Below are 15,707 nucleotides of genomic sequence, written 5' to 3'. Positions count from 1 at the left end.
CAGACCATGAGGCCTTCAAAGGGGGAAGGAGGCCCACCAGCCCTGCAGGTGAACAGAGCAGGACAGACCCAGGCCTAGAGGCTGGACCCCAGGGCCTTATCTCAGCCCTACCCACTGGGCACATCTTGAGTACCTCCCTGGGCCTCAGTTTCCCCATCTGTGAGGTGTCCTCACTGCCCTGCCTGACTAGCCAACAGGACGTGGAGTGAGAGGGGCCCAGTAGGGGTCCAGCCAGCACCTGCAGCAGCCAATGTGCAGGGGCCTCATGGCCGCAGGTAGCAGGATGAGGTTCATACTACCTCCAAGATGAGGAAGGCCAGGCCCCCAGAGAGGGCAACAGGTGGTGGAGCAAGCAGGGACTCCAGCCCAGGCTGCCCTCCAGGCTAGCTCTGCCGGGCCCTGCACACCCTGGAGGCCAACACCTGATGCCTGTTTCTCTCCCTCCCCTGAAAAGTGCTGGCTCTCTCCCCTCCCCTGCACTGGGAAGGCCACAGTCCTGGGGCAGTACCTTCCTCACTCCACCCCTGGGGACAGGTGAGAGGCCCCAGTGTCCACACCTCTCAGGCTGGCTGCAGGAGCATGGCCAGGGGCACAGACTCAGCTTGTACTAACGGAGGGCTAGCATTTCTGGGGCTCCAGGCACAGTGGGGCTGGCATGCAGAGGGAGCTCCCTGTAGTCAGGGCTGCCCTTTGAAGAAGGCATAGCCGCCACTCCACAGGCAGGAGAAGCAAGGATCAGAGATGGCAGGGTCACCTGGTGCTCTGGCACCATCAGGCAGCAGGGCTGGGAGTGATACAGCTCCCCGAGACCACCCAGTACAGACACGCTGGCCACATTCCTGCCCTTGCGGGAGCTTCTGCCCCATTTCTCAAGCATGGTCCTGCCACACCTTGGCCCTCACCCACCATACCCCACTCACTGCTGCTGGCTCAGCCTGGCCGCTGGCACTGGGGCCTGGAAACTGCCCATGGCCCTGCTGCCATCTGCCAAGAAGACCCCAGTCTCTGAAGCCGCCTCCAAGTCAGGTTCAGATCCAGCCTTGGCCACAGTGCAATGCAGACTTGTGGCCCCATCTGAGAGCCACGCACTGGGGCCCAGTAGCCAACCCAGCCCGGACAGAGGGCAAAGGGTGGTTACCACCACTAGGAAGACAAGGCCAGAACAACAGGAAACAGAATAGCCTTGGCGGGGACTGGGGTCCCAGGGTCCATCCTGGGGCAGGTGGGCAGAGTGCAGGAGCCAGGCAAGCAGATACCTGCAGCCTTTCCACCAAAGCCTGCCCCGGGGACCCCGCGGCCAGGCCCCAGAGGCTTCAGGAAACAACGGCATCCACAGACAGAGCCAGCAGCAGCTGCCGCCACATGCACTGGGTGCCTGCCTGCTAACCGCTCACCCGGTGAACCAATTGCCTAGTCACTACCCCTGTGTGAGGCGTTTTCAACTCATTTTAAGATGCAGCAACACCCTGGCTGTCAGGGACTGCACGGGTCTCACTGTGAGTCTGTCAGAGCCACAGCACTGGCCACAGGCAGGGCCCTTCTCATCTGTGACTCCAGATGCTCCCACAGCCCAACAGGGAGGGGCTCTCAACCTCACTTTACTTGGGGAACAGGCTCAGAGAGGTGAAGCCACTTGCCCCAGGCTGCGCAGCAAGTCAGGGTTCTGGCTAGAGTCCCTCCTGAGTTTGTTGACTTGGAGACCCCAACAAGCCAGGCTACGGCTCACAGCACCCCTGCCACAGGGAGGCCTCCCTGAGGCTGAAGGACGGGTCCAAGTCTCATGCTCAACAACAAACGGCAACAGAGTCTGGAGACGCAGAGGCTCAGCACACTCTAACAAGAAAAACCATGGCACACAGGGCCAGCAGCTCCCGAGGCCACTTCTATCCTGCCTCTGTGCCAAAGTGTCTGAACTTCAGGGGCTCTGGGCTTGGAGTAGGGCAGCCATAGTAAACCCCAGCTCTGCGACCCTGGCAAGGTGCCCTACTCTGCACCTTGGGTTCCTCATGTACAAAACAGCTTGAGGCAGAAATGCCACCCACCTGCCCCGCACAGTGCTGCAGGACGAAGCAAAATCACGTCTGCAAGGTGCTCAGCACAGGGTTCACTGCACAGATGGGGACCTGTTGTGGCCCATAAATGGTCACCATAGATATGACCAGCCTCTCTGCAGAGGTGAAAAGAAAAAGAAAAAGAAAAAGAAAAAAAACTGCCCTATGTAATGAGAATTACAGGTAGCCTTTATTCCTGATATCAGGCTTTTTGTAATCAGAATATAAAATATTTTCTGTTAAAAATTAAAGCTCTGCACAGAGACCTTGGGCCTTGACCTTGCCCCAGCCCCTTGCAGTCCCATCCTTTTCCTGTGGGGTCCATGCCATACCCTCCCTGCACTCTCTCTGCTCTTGGTTCCTCTGGCCCGGCCTGCCACCCACCTCACGCCCTGGGATTTGGGGATGTTGTATCATGTGCCCCCCTTTCACCAAGCCTCAGTTTCCCCACCTGTCAAGGGCACTTGCACATATGGGCTGGATGGGTGGGGACCACGCTCCTCACAGGCCTGGAAGATATATGGCCTGGCCTCTGCATCCACCTGCCTGTTGGGGACACCGGACTTGCATCAGGAGGGCCGCAGGCTCCACAGGGAAGCCACCCAGCTGTCAGACAGAGTGGGTGAGGCCGTCATGGAGACAGCCCAGAAACAGGCCTCAGGCTGCCACAGACGTCAGAGCTGGGCCCAGATGGCCAGGCAGCCTGGGGCTGCCCAGGTGCAGCCGTTGTGGCGACCGTCACCACAACAAACAGAGGCTCTCGGCGCCCACTGGCAACCCATGACAAGCCCGCCTGTCCCAGTTCCCAGCACGGGGTGTCCTGGGGTGTCCTCCACATACTCTAGCCTCAAAGCAGCCCCCAGGCAGGGGTGAGGAAATGGAAACTGACCAGAATTCAGCCACTGACCTGAGGCTACACTACAGGTAAAGAGAGGTGCCCCCAGACTAGGACAAAACTCTCACTGGACGTGGCAGCTCTGCCCTATCTCCTCCCACTCACGCCCGACTAGAGACCCAACCCTTGAGTGAGCCCTTCTCTGAATGAGACACCTGCTTTCCCATCGCAGGGCCTTCACGCATGCCCTTCCCTCTGCCTGAAATGCTCTTCCCTGCGACTGTCCCAGCTCCCACATGGTCTTGCCTTTCACCAGTTCAGAGAGGCTGCCTGACCGCTCAGGCCCCAGTGACCGGCTCTCCCTGTGGCCCGCTGGTTTCTCTGCTGTGGAGTCCCATAGGTGGCTGTTCTGTGTTACCATCTCAGCCAGCCAGTCGGCAGGTCACCTGTGAACACACACTCTGGAGTCAAGGCCTGGGCTCAACTGCAACTCTGCCCCTTCCCTGCTGTGTGCCCTCAGGCAAGTGGCTTCACCTCTCTGGACCTATGTGAAGCGGAGACTACAGACCAACCTCCCGGGGTTTATCAGCGCCATGCCGTAGCAATGCCTGGCGCGTGGAGATTAGATGGGACCATCTGGGAGTGCACAGCTCCAGAGATAACACCACCCTCAGCCCCAGACCATCCCTGTCCACCCTCTCAGTGACTCCACGAGGGAGTAGGGGAAGTTCACGTATCTGTTGTACCAAGCATGCGGGAGAAGAGGCGACTCAGAGAGGCCACACGGTGGGCATCTGGTGAGGAGTGGCCATAAAGGCAGGTCTGCCTGGCTCCAACATCCAAACAGCAACAGCCTGAGGGCAGGGCCCCCACTTCGGCTGCTCCTTCCATCCTGGGCCTGGGGAGACTGAGCTGTGTGGCCCGCTAACGGTCACCCACAGGGGTAAGGTGACAACCCCTCCTCACAGCCTCTGCTCTGCCTCCACTCATAAAGGCAGCCCCCACACCGCGCCACACCACGCCGCGCCACACCATGCCATGTGAAGGAGCATCACCAGGTTTCTGACGACAAAAGTAACCCCTGCTCCTAGTTCACTGCCCTCACATGACTTCTGGATGTTCCAGGAGGTCCCTGTTCCACTGTAGAAGTTCTGGGCCCGCCAGGGAAGGAGCCATAGGGGCTGGGAGATGTGAACAGCAAGAGGCACTGCCCTGCCCTAGGCCACCTCTATTCCGCAGGGTCCCTCAGAGGGACAGCAACAAAGCCAGCCCACTCCATGGCACCGGGAAAACTGAGGCCCTGAGAAGTGGGCGCAGGCTTTTGTGTGGGCAGAGGTACCTCGATAGTGAATGCGTTTGGCTGCGATCTGCCAGACACTGGCCCCTGTCCCCAGGACAGGTGCCATCAGAGGTCCTGAGGCATTGCATGCGCCACTGCCAAGCACCTGCGGGCAGTAGCGGGTGGCCATGCACCTTCAGGCAGGGCCCCTTGCCCTGAGGTCCTGGGGCCCCTGTCTCAGGCTCTGGAGAGGATGCAGGACAAGGGGAAGGTCCTCCCATCTACCCAAGCGCCTGCTCCATGCCAGGCCCAGGCTGTACCATCCGGCCTCACACACGGCCACTGCAGGCCCTACCTTCTCTATCCTCACCTCGTAGGAGTGCAGTAGGCTAGGGTGAAGAGGAGTGACCAAGGCTCTGCCCTCCACAGCTCTGCCTGGCTGTGAGAGGCCACCTGGTCAGGGCCTGGTCTCTAGGGCCTCACACCCTCCCCACCTCTCCACCCTACAAGGACTTCTTCACCTGCAGAGCACTGGAGACCCCCAGCCTACCTACGTGGCAGTGCCCCCTCCCCAGTGATGCTCCGGACCAGTACAGCTCGGGAGCACCCCTAACATCTAGTGGGAGGCCAGGTGCTAAGCTGCACAGGGGCACCCATGGCTACCAGAGGGTCCTTCCGCCCAATGCCCACAGCCCAGCAGAGACAACCATGGCCCTCCTGCAACATGGAACCACTTGTGATTTGGAGGGAAGGATGTAGGGAAGGGCCAGAGGTACAGGCCTTGCTGAGGAGAGAAGGAGGCAACACAGGAGGACCCTGGGCAGAGTGGCCTGGGCACAAGGCGTGTGAAAGATAGGGGGCCCACAGCAGGTGGCTGCAGGCATCAGGGTACGGCCTGGCCTCCCATGGCCAGACCTCAGCGGTCTGGGTCCTCCATGCCCCATGACCATCAAAATGTCCATCCTTCTGCACCCAGAAATTCCACTTTGAGAGGCTTACCCCCACACTACAACACCCACTAACATTTAGTGAGTACCTACTATGCTCCTGGCCTGTGGAAATTACTTTCATTACATCTCATTTGATCCTCTCAGCAACCCCTTGAGGCAGGTACTAATGTGATCTCCATGCTGCAGATGGGGAAACTGAGGCCCAGGGTTTATAGAATCAAAGGCTGGCACATGGAATTGGTGAGGATCCTGCAGGTCCTCAGCAGGATGTGAGGAGCGGCCTCCCAGGGACAGGAAGAGCCAAGAGCAGCAGGAGGACAGCAGTGTGAGAAAGAAAATGCTGGTCAGACCAGGCGAGGTGGCTCACGCCTATAATCCCAGCACTTTGGGAGGCCAAGGCAGGAGGATCACTTGAGGTCAGGAGTTTGAGATCAGTCTGGCCAACATGGTGAAACCCTGTCTCTACTAAAAATACAAAAATTAGCCAGGCGTGATAGCGTAGCGCATGCCTGTAATCCCAGCACTTTGGGAGGCCGGGGTGGGTGGATTACTTGAGCTCAGGAGTTCAATACAGGCTTGGGCAACATGACAAAAATCCTGTCTCTACAAAAAACAAAACAAAACAAAAATGTAGTGGGTGTGGTGGTGCGTGCCTGCAGTCCCAGTTACCTGGGAGGCTGAGGTGAGAGGATCGTCTGAGCTGCAGTGAGCCATGACTGTGCCACTGGGCAACAGAGTGAGACCCTGTCTCAAAAAAAAAAAGAAAAGAAAAGAAAATGCTGGTCTCTGTACAGAGTATTCCAAGGAGAAACAAGAGACTGTCTTTTTGTCCCTTTGAGATTCCTGCCGTGTGCAATAAAGGTTACTCAAGTGCAGGCAATTTAAAGAAAAGAAGAAACAAAGAGATCTGCTTTAAGCCAACCCCAGTGCCCTGCTCTGTCTGAAGGGGCAGCCAGGCTCACTGAGCACAGCAGAGCCCCAGCAGCAGGCTGCTCGGGCTAGACGGTGCCTCAGAGACTGCCCAGTGCAGACGCTGACACCAGGGGCCCCAGGACACGCCTGAGGTGAAGCACCAGTGCAGCAGCAGAGTCAGGTCCCCAGCCTGGGCCCCAGCTCCTGCCTTCCCCACACCTCAGCGGAGCAACCATCACAGTGTCGGCCCATGCCAGCCTCGGAGCCAGCCGCTCTCCCTCTCTGTGCACACCTTGGTTTCCTCCCTTGATGTTCCACGAACGGGTGAAGGGGCCATGACCTCTGGGAAAGGATGAGCAAGGGTCAGGAGTTGTAAAGACAAAGCCATGCTCCCAGGACAGTCCTTCGTGACCTTGAGCAGGTGACGGTCCCACCAGGCCTCCGTTTACTCACTCCTAAGATGGGGTGATGACAACACACCCAGGTTGCTGGGTAGCCATGAAGACTAAACAAGTCCATGGGCCGGACACAGTGTGGCTCACGCCTGTAATCCCAGCACTTTGGGAAGCCGAGACAGGCAGATCATGAGGTCAGGAGATTGAGACTGTCCTGTTTAACACAGTGAAACCCCTAAAAATACAAAAAAATTAGCTGGGCATAGTGGCAGACGCCTGTAGTCCCAGGTACTTGGGAGGCTGAGGCGGGAGAATGGCAGTGAACCTGGGAGGCGGAGGTTGCAGTGAGCAGAGATCGTGCCACTGCTCTCCAGCCTGGGCAACAGAGCGAGACTCCATCTCAAAAAAAAAAAAAAGTCCATGCACACAAAATCCCTGGCACAAAATGGGTCAGATGGGTGGGACTCTGGCCCAGGCTCCCACACTGTGGGGTAGGCCCCATGCTCAGGCTTTAAGAGGCCATGCAGGGGAGGGGGACCCACAAGAGATGCTCAGCCCTCCCAGAGCATCAGAAGAATGGGACATTCCTTGCACTAGGATCGTGGGCTGTGCTCCAAAGGTCCCCACGTGGGCCCAGCATGAGGTCAGCAAGGCCATCCCAGCCACCTGCACTGTCGACAGGCCAGTGCTGCTGCTGCTGCAGAATGGAAAACAAACCTTCTGAACAAACGCCATCTGTGCTTCATTGTTATCACTACTTCTATTTTTATTTATTTATTTTTTTTTGAGATGGAGTCTCCCTCTGTCCCCCAGACTGGAGTGCAGTGGGGGGATCTCGGCTTACTGCAAGCTCCGCCTCCCGTTTCACGCCATTCTCCTGCCTCAGCCTCCCGAGTAGATGGGACTACAGGCACCCGCCACCACGTGCAGCTAATTTTTTGTGTGTTTTTAGTACAGACGGGGTTTTACCATGTTAGCCAGGATGTTCTCAATCTCCTGACCTCATGATCTGCCCACCTTGGCCTCCCAAAGTGCTGGGATTACAGGTGTGAGCCATCGCGCCCGGCCTACTTTTTTTTTTTTTAAAGATACCAAGTATCACTCTGTCACCCAGGCTGGAGTGCAGTGGCGCTCACTGCAGCCTCAACCTCCCAGGCACAAACGATCCTCCCACCTTTGCCTCCTGAGTAGCTGGGACTGCAGATGTGTGCCACCATGCCCAGCCAATTTTTTCTGTTTTTTGTAGAGATGAGCTCTCCCTGTGTTGCCCAGGCTGGTCGTGAACTCCTGCCCTCAAATGATCCTCCTGCCTCGGTCTCCCAAAGGCTGGGATTTATCATTTCTATCAAAATCTTATACAGCATGGGGTTGATGATGAGAGATATCAAAAACGGGGATCTTGGTGATGGAAATGCTAGCATAGACATCAGGTTCAAATTCAGCGCTGACCAGCACCTAGGGGCTCCCGGGACTTGCCAGGTCTCACTCACCCTTGACAGCAGCCCTGAGAGGTAGGTGTGATTCACTCCTGTCTTCAGCAGACACTAAGGCTGGGGAAGGTCACAACAGGGGTCAGGGCAGAGCTGGCCTAGAACCAGCCCTGCCACCTGGAAGTTCCTGCAGACTTGCCCAACGAGTGTCTGCCCACACCACCCTGGGGACTGCCCCAGCCATCCGGGATGCAGTGTGCCATGCCAACGGCAGGAGGCTATAGGGTTGACCAGAAGGCTAAGCCAGGTGAGAGCAGAATAGCAAGAGGATGGGAGCTGTCTCCATCCCCATACCCAGAGCCGTCCTGGGCAGGCCTCCCATGTGTGCCTCAGCTGCCAATTGACACCACCAAAGCAACCCTCCCAGGCAGCAGTGCTCCCCACCCCCTACACACCTCCTGATTAGGTCTGAATGCACCGCTGGCATCCACAGCCCTTTGCAGCCCTGCCCCAGTGAGGCAGGCCCCTGGTTTGTCATGGCATCACCGCACACACTGGCACATGCAAACCTAGGGACAGGCCTTGGAAGCTCTTGGGGGCATCAGCACAGTGATGCAGGCGAGGATAGTCAGGGCACTCCATACAGCCACCAGGAGGTATCAGCAGAGCCAGGTGCAATCCCGGCCATGGGCCGCATGGCAGGAGGTGGTGCCGGCCACCCTGGGCAGGGGACCAGCTGGGAGAGGGTCAGCTGGACATGGCCTCCCCAGAGAAACCAGGGAGGGTGGCCCTGGAATGCAGGGCAGGGAGGTGACAGGGACATATGCCCAGGACTGGGGTCAGGGGAAGAAAGCCTGGGGCCCTCTCTGGAGCTGCTGCAGTCAGGTCTGGTATCTGGAAGCTGCAAGGGGTCCAGCAAGCTGCTTCTGCCTCCCCTGGCCCTGTATGGCCTTCATGCCCTTGACATGAGGCTGTTTGAGGTTTCCAGGGCCACTGCTTTGGGGAGGCATCTGCAGAAGCCACTGGGCAGACAGGCCTGACGGAGGTGGGCAGCGCCAGGAGGTATGGCCAAGGGCAGGCATGGACAGCATGCAGGCATCAGTCGTATGGCCCTGCCACAATGCGGTGTCCTCCATGCTGCTGCCCGGCAGCCCTCCTCTGGGACCCCTCCTAAGACACTGGCATCATGACCCTGTGCCCAGTTGCTCCCTTCAGCTTGGCCCACCACCCACCAACACCCCTGACTCAGGACTGAGCCCCTAGAACCACAATCCCAGGCCCTCCTGCTTCCCAGGCTGGCCCAGGGGCCTGCGTCCTGATTCCAGGTCCCACCCCACCTTCCCTGCACCATCCTGTTCATGCTGCATGCCAAAGCCAGGGGCAGGGCAGCTCTCTGTTCCCCACTTGCCCTCCCCAGGAAGGCCCAGGAGGCCAGTGGCAGTCCCCAGCCCCACCTTGGGGACCAGTGGGTTAAGAGGCCCTAAAGCCTGGTAAACTCTGGCCTGCATGAAAGGACCCTGCTGCCAAGAGGCCTTGCGTCACAGCGCCTACGAGCCCATCGTCACAAAGCCCTGTCACTGTTTATCCACCTACCAACGAACTACACTTACAAAAGTAACAATAATAAAATAATAACAGATGCCATTCACTTGACAAATGCTATCTTCAGTCTCGACCACTACCCTGCAAGGAAGGGTGTTTACTCCCACTTTACAGAAGAGGAGACTGAGGGCTAGAGAGGGCACAAGACTTGCCCAAGTAAGGAAGTAGTGGAACCAGGATTCGAACCCAGGCTCCTCCCAGCAGAGCCCAGGCCCCCAGGCTTCCTGCCTGGCAGAGGCGTGCCTCGGCTGGGTTCTCTGTGGGCAGAGGGCAGTCTCACTATGATTCGTGCCTGACACTTAGCAAGTGTGGAATGGAACTGTCTACATCCAGACAGGCAGGGTCCCCATTCCCAGTCTGCGGATGAGGAAATGGAGGCTTCTCCTCTGAGAGCTGGGCCATGCCCAGGGAACAGAAATCTTTTACAGAGTGCAGGGAGTGGACCAGATGCAACTGGTGCCACGTCACATCGCAAAAGGGACAGAGCTGGGGTATGAACCCAGGCAGTCAGGCTCTGGAAACTGAGGTCTTAGCCTCTCCACATCACCATCTTCCAGGAGCTCAGGTCGGGTCCCACCCCAGCCGACCCTGCACAACCTCTGCTCCTCGCCCTCCCTGAGTCCCAGATGCACAGCTGAACCTGAGGTGTCCCCTGGACCAAGGGTGGTAAACAGTCACTGCCACCTGCTCCTGCTCTGTGAGCAAGAGGAAGCAGAGCCCCTTGCCTAATAGAGGAAGTTCCTGGGTGGGGCACAGAGGGCCTACCCAGGGGTTCCCAGCCTAGTCCGAGGTGCAGGAAGGGGCCACCTCCAGTGCCCCAGCTCAGGGCTAGGTGCCACCTGCAGGAGACGTAACCCCCTCCCCACCCACCAGGCCAGCAGGCATTGCCCCTTTAAGCTGTAGGCAGCCGGCTGGCATGCCCAGTGGGTGAGTCAGCACTCAGTGCCCGCTGACTCACCGCCGGAAGCCTCCGCTGCCCCGGCCTTCTCCTCACACAGGCCAACTGAGAACTTTGCTCCCTTTGGGCCCTGGGCCATGGGTTGGCTGACAGAGAGTTTCCTGTGCGTCACAAGAGGGGTGGGGGAAGTCCCCGAGGTGCCACCTCCAGTCTTTCCGACAGCCGGGGGATGGGAGGATGGCCACAATAGGCAGGGCTAGGATACAACAGTACTCCATGAAACCTCAGTGTCCCCATCGGGCAGTCAGGAGTCCTACAGCCACAGTCCAAGCTATGTGAAGATTAGCCATGAAGTGCCCCCACAGGTGGCACTCTTAGGGCAGAAGGGGCAGAACCCATGTTCTGAACGACAACAGGACACACGTGGTACCCTCCAAGGACAAATGTGGCTTGCACACATGCTCCCACCCACTGGCCCCAGCGCCGGCCACTTGGCCTCTGATCCCAGCCAGAGATGGCCATGTGGGCAAGAAGGCCAGGGGAAAACCAGCAGAGCTGTGGGCCTGAGGGCCTCACACACTCACGGAAAACTCCCCAGGCCCATGGCAGGAAGGACAGGGCAGGGTACCTGCTGCAAGGCAGGAAGCTCAAAGGTAAAGCTCCAGTAAGGTCAAGCGCCAGCCACTCCCTGCTTTGTTCAAATTCCTTTGAGAAGGTGGAGAAGGGCTCAGTGCTGGGAGGCCCAGTGCCCAGGATGGGGCAGGCACGGGGTGACGATCTCCACCTGTGGGAGCCGTCCGGCTACTCCTCCATCCAAGCTCAGTTCTGCATCTGTCAAATGAGTGGGATTTTGCAGCGAGTATGCAACAGGCCCAGCGTAAAGCACTGTGCACAGAAGCAGCAGCACCTCTGCCTCAGTCTGTCCTCTAGGTCTGACATGACCATGAGCACAGGCCCACTGCACATGCTCTGAGCAAGGCCAGGGGTGGGGGCACCCCACCAGCTCAGCTCAGGCATCCAGCATGGGAGGGGCACATAAGGGAGCATGGGGAAGGCCACTGTGGGGACACAGTCCTGGGGGGACCCTAGCTCCGCCTGTCACAGCTGCGTGGCCTCAGACAAGGCACTTAACACCTCAGTTTCCTTATCTGTAAATGGGGCTATGAGGAATAAATGAGAAAATGCATGGCATATGGAAAAAAAGAAGAAGCTCATAGGGTTTTTGGTGAAGGGCATTGTGGCTCTGTCACATCCTTCCCCAGATCCCAAAGAGACGACAGGGTCCCTGGGCCTGAGGGAAGTCCCTGACCCTCCAGCTCCCTCAATTTCATCTGCGACCTGGGTCCATATCTAGAAGTTCATTTTGGCCCTCTCACAGCATTCTCACCACATCTACGACCCCTCTCCCTTCACAACTCTGCAACTGGAACTTTTATTTTGATGAGGCATTCTCTGCCTGGAGAGCTAAAAAGCCTCCAAAACAAACAGGGCTTCCTACCCTTCCCCAAGCTCTCCAGAGTGGAGAAGTGTCTGATTTCCTGGTTCCCAAGCTCCACGAGGTCTGTGCAGTGCAAGTCCCTCCCCAGACACCTCCCCCCTCAAGTGCCTCCTGAGTTACTCACAGTGGTTGGGCAATGGTCAGGGATCCGGCCTCCCACTTATGTAAGGCATAATTATCCTGCCCACCCGGCTCCAGCCACCATAGCAGCCAGCAGCAGGGGCCAGGAAGAGCCCATGCCCTCCCCAAGCCCCCACAGGGCTCCCACTGGCCTGCGCCCTCCAGAGCAGAGGAGCGGCTGATCCCCGATGAGGGGCCCACTAGGTGCCCGCTGCTAGATGCTTCCTCCTGCTCACTCTGCGGCTGCAGTTCCAGCAGTGGAGGCCTTTCCAGCAAGAAGAATGGAAACAATAGCGAGATGTGTGCAGCCAGTGTCCCCTGGTGAGCACCGGCTCTCCGCCAGGCTCTATGCTGAGCGAACACCTCAGAGCTCTTTTGTATTCACCACCCCACGCCACACTCGCGCGTCCACAGAAGCCGGTGTGATTACTTCCAATTTACAGAAAAGAAAACTGAGGCCCAGAGACACCAGGGAGCTTGCTGGGGTGAAGCAGCTGCAGGTTCAGAGAGCCAGGAGGCAGCCCATTCATTACGGCTATGTCCGGTTTGGAAATCTCTCACACAACCCAGCCTACTGAAACTCCGACGCACCAAAAACATCCTTTCCTCTTCCTGAAAAAAAAATTCCCCTTTTGCCCTCCGAGTCTCATCCTTCCCCCTCCGCATGACAAATCCTGCTGCTGCCACCTCACAAAAATTTCCAGGAAGGCCAGCTACTTGGAGAAGACCAAATCCCTTGCACAGCCAGCACCCTGGCCTGGCGGTTGGCCCAGATCCCAGGCAGCCAGGAGAGGAATAAGATGGGGTGAGAACCCCAAGTTCAGGGAGAAGTTTGCAACTCAAGATAGAGAGAAGCCAGTAGTGAGGGGGCTGTACCTTAGGGAGGGGTGGGAGGACAAGGGAGGTTCCTGGGAGCACAGGGCTGCAGGACAGGGTGCAGGCCAGCCAGGGAAGGGGCAACATAGGGCCTACAAAGATAAGAGCTGGGGGAGAGAAGGACGGGGAGTTCCGAGCTGGGGTGTAGCCAGAGCACCCTCATAGCGGGTATAGTGAGGTCCGAAACAACAGGAGCACTCTGGGGCCCAGATGGAGACTTAAGTTAAATCCCAGCCTGGATACAGCCCTGGGACCCCTAGTTAGAAATGGGAGTGTGTGCTGCCCAAGGACGCAGGTGGAGGCCAGTGTGAATCTCACCTGGGTCCCTCTGAGGGAGAAGACTGGGAGAGTTCCTGTCCACGCTGCAGCCATAAGGCCCAAATGAGGTCAGAGTGAGGCTCCTGACTTGGATGGGGTGAGCAGAACAAAGTCCTAGTCTGGGTCCAGCCTGGGTGATCTCGGGCCTGAATGCAGTCCCAAGGCCTAACCTGGGGGTCCAGGTGAGGACCCAGGCTGCGGCCGGTCCCGGGACCCCGAACAGGAAGGGGTTCCGGGACTGGACGCCGCTGCCAGGTCGAGAACAGGATGGGGTGGGACAAAAGAAATTCGGTCGGGGTTTGCAGCCCGGCCCCAGATTGGACGCGGGGTCAGGCCGAGGTTCCGGCCGGGAGCGCCTACCTTTGGACTGGGGCATGCTGGCGGGCTGGCTTGAGGCGGGCGACTCCATGCTGCAAGCGGGTCCTGGACGGCGGTGGGGACTAATCTAGAGGACTGCGGGCTCCACCGGGGCCGAGCACGCTCATGGCTGCGGGCAGACGGCGCGGGCCAGGCGGAGGAGCAGAGGCGGCGGCGGCGACCGCAGCAAGGACGAGTCCGCGACGGGCGGCGCCGGAGCCAGACTGGGCAGCGCCTGGGGGACCCCGGCCGAACGGCGCTGACTCAGGCCCCGCCCCTGCGTGCCCGATTGGCCCTTTCGTTTCCAAGGCCCGTCCCCTGCCTATCAAACGCCGGTGTGTCCCTGCCTGTCAATTACACGCCCCACCTTCCGTGGGCCCAGGACCGGGCCCCTCCCGCTCTCTGTCAAGTCAGCCAGCCGCCCGCCGCCCGAAAAACCCAAGTCCGGTCAGGCTCCGCCCACCTGGACTAAAGCCGCGCCCCTCGCGCTGCCCGTCAACACGCAAGCCCCACCCACTCCCGGGACCCACTGAGCTCGCGGCTCCTTGCAGGCGCCACGCCCCGCCCAGCACCCCCAGACGCGCAGCCCCGGCTGGTGCGATGCGTGGGCGCGTTCTCCTGGGTGCGTCGTCTGGAAAAAACCCGAGATCCCTAAAGGTGGCACAGCTGGGCCTGGCGAGGCGGGCAGGGGTTAAAAGTGCGCTGCTAGGCTGCCTCCTGGCTCTCTGAACCTGCAGCTGCCTCACCCCAGCAAGCTCCCTGGTGTCTCTGGGCTTCAGTTTCCTTTTCTGTAAATTGGACCCGGGTTCAGAGCCGGAGTCGGCAACTTTGTAGCGGAACTAGCCTTGGTCAGGTCGTGACACCTGAGCCTCAGTCTACGCATCTGTGAGCGGGCGGCGGTGACAGCTGTCTGACGGCGCTGCTCACTGACACGCACTGAGGGCCCGGCGCCAGCAAACGTCCACCCGCGCCCGCGCTCCAGGCGCCCGGCCAGGGCGCGGGGTTGGTGGTGAGCTCAGCGATGCCCGGTGACGAGGCAGCACGAGGAGTTGTCGTGGCTGGTTGCTGCTGCCCCTGTTCTACACAGGGGGAAACTATCTCAGAGGGAGTGAGGCAGCATGCGGTGCATTTTATCCCACGAGCCCAGAGGCTCCATCCTGGCTCTCTCCTGGACCTTGGTTCTCTCCTCTCCTAAGATCTCAGTCTGCCCATCTGCATAATGGCTGGATGGACCAGTCCTCTCTCTGCTCCCACACGGAACCTCGGGGGATTTCAGGAACCGCTGACCAATCTGGCGCTGGGATCAGATGACTCTGGATGTAAAGTCAGGGCTAGTGAAGGCAGAATGTACCAGGCAAAGGTCAAGGGGTCAGCTCCTGGCCTCCAGGCAGACATGAGTGTGTACCCTGTCAGGGACCTCACGTGAGGGAAGCAGATTCCACCACCTGCTAGAAACGCTTGAGGCAGGGCCTGACCTCTGCTTGCCCAGGTGTAAAGTGGGGGTGATGCAGGGCCCCATGCACACAGAGTGGGGAGGGCCACATGAGATAAGAGGGAAGCCTTGCAGCCATCACCATTCTCTTCCTGCTCACCCTTCCCTGTTCACCCTTCCCAGGCAGTGGGATGGAAAATCATGAGTCTGGGGCTCAGACAGGCATGAGTTCAAATACCAATTCCTCCACTTACTAGCTGGATGTCCTTAAAGAAGTCACTGAGCAGTTCTGTGCCTCAGTTTACCTATCCCATGGGGACAAGAAGGTCTCTGAAAGCATTTCATGAGTTCAGGAGTGGAAACACCTGGCCTAGGGCCTGGCACTCACTAGGTGCCCAGGAAATGTGAGTTCAAAAACACTGTGGGCTGTCTCCATCCTGGCCATATCATCCCTGGTGACCTGCGCTTATCCATCCATAAAGTGGGCATCTAGTAGCAGTTTCCTTTCTACTAGAACTGCAAGGCTGGTCCGGCGAGTTTTCTGGATTCAGGCACCGGCCAACAGCCTTGACTTCTGCTCCCCGACACTCTGCCTTGTGCACTCTGCTCCTTGGGATGTTCAAGAGTCTTAGTGTTGCCCCTCAAATATGCCAGTGATGGTCCGGCCGCAGGAGCTTCACCCTTGCTGCTCCTGCCCAGGACATTCCTCCACTCAAGCCTCCTGGGGCTGGTTCCCTCTCATCCCTCAGACTGC

General features: G+C 58.7%; 1 protein-coding gene across 6 annotated transcripts in view; it reads right to left on the bottom strand.

The window, feature by feature from the left end:
* Window positions 1-13,807, bottom strand: part of MAP2K3 (mitogen-activated protein kinase kinase 3) — a 31,183-nt gene extending 17,376 nt beyond the window's left edge. The window contains exons 1-2 of one of the 6 annotated variants that reach the window (XM_030923142.1): window positions 13,525-13,807; window positions 3,193-3,332 (exon numbers count right to left, since the gene is read on the bottom strand). In XM_030923142.1, coding sequence (XP_030779002.1) covers window positions 3,193-3,307 — 115 coding nt within the window. In that variant the 5' untranslated portion in view covers window positions 3,308-3,332; window positions 13,525-13,807. Of the gene's footprint in view, window positions 1-2,502; window positions 2,599-3,192; window positions 3,333-10,412; window positions 10,464-10,980; window positions 11,001-13,164; window positions 13,390-13,524 lie in introns of those variants that run through there. The other 5 variants (XM_010383773.2, XM_030923146.1, XM_030923145.1 and 2 more) reach the window with 5 other exon arrangements.
* Between the last annotated feature and the right edge of the window lie 1,900 nt (window positions 13,808-15,707).

This window comes from Rhinopithecus roxellana, chromosome 19, assembly GCF_007565055.1.
Source record: "Rhinopithecus roxellana isolate Shanxi Qingling chromosome 19, ASM756505v1, whole genome shotgun sequence".
Taxonomy (NCBI): Eukaryota; Metazoa; Chordata; class Mammalia; order Primates; family Cercopithecidae; genus Rhinopithecus; species Rhinopithecus roxellana.
Note: the sequence above shows the minus strand (reverse complement) of the source record. Positions and strands in the feature narration are given on the sequence as shown.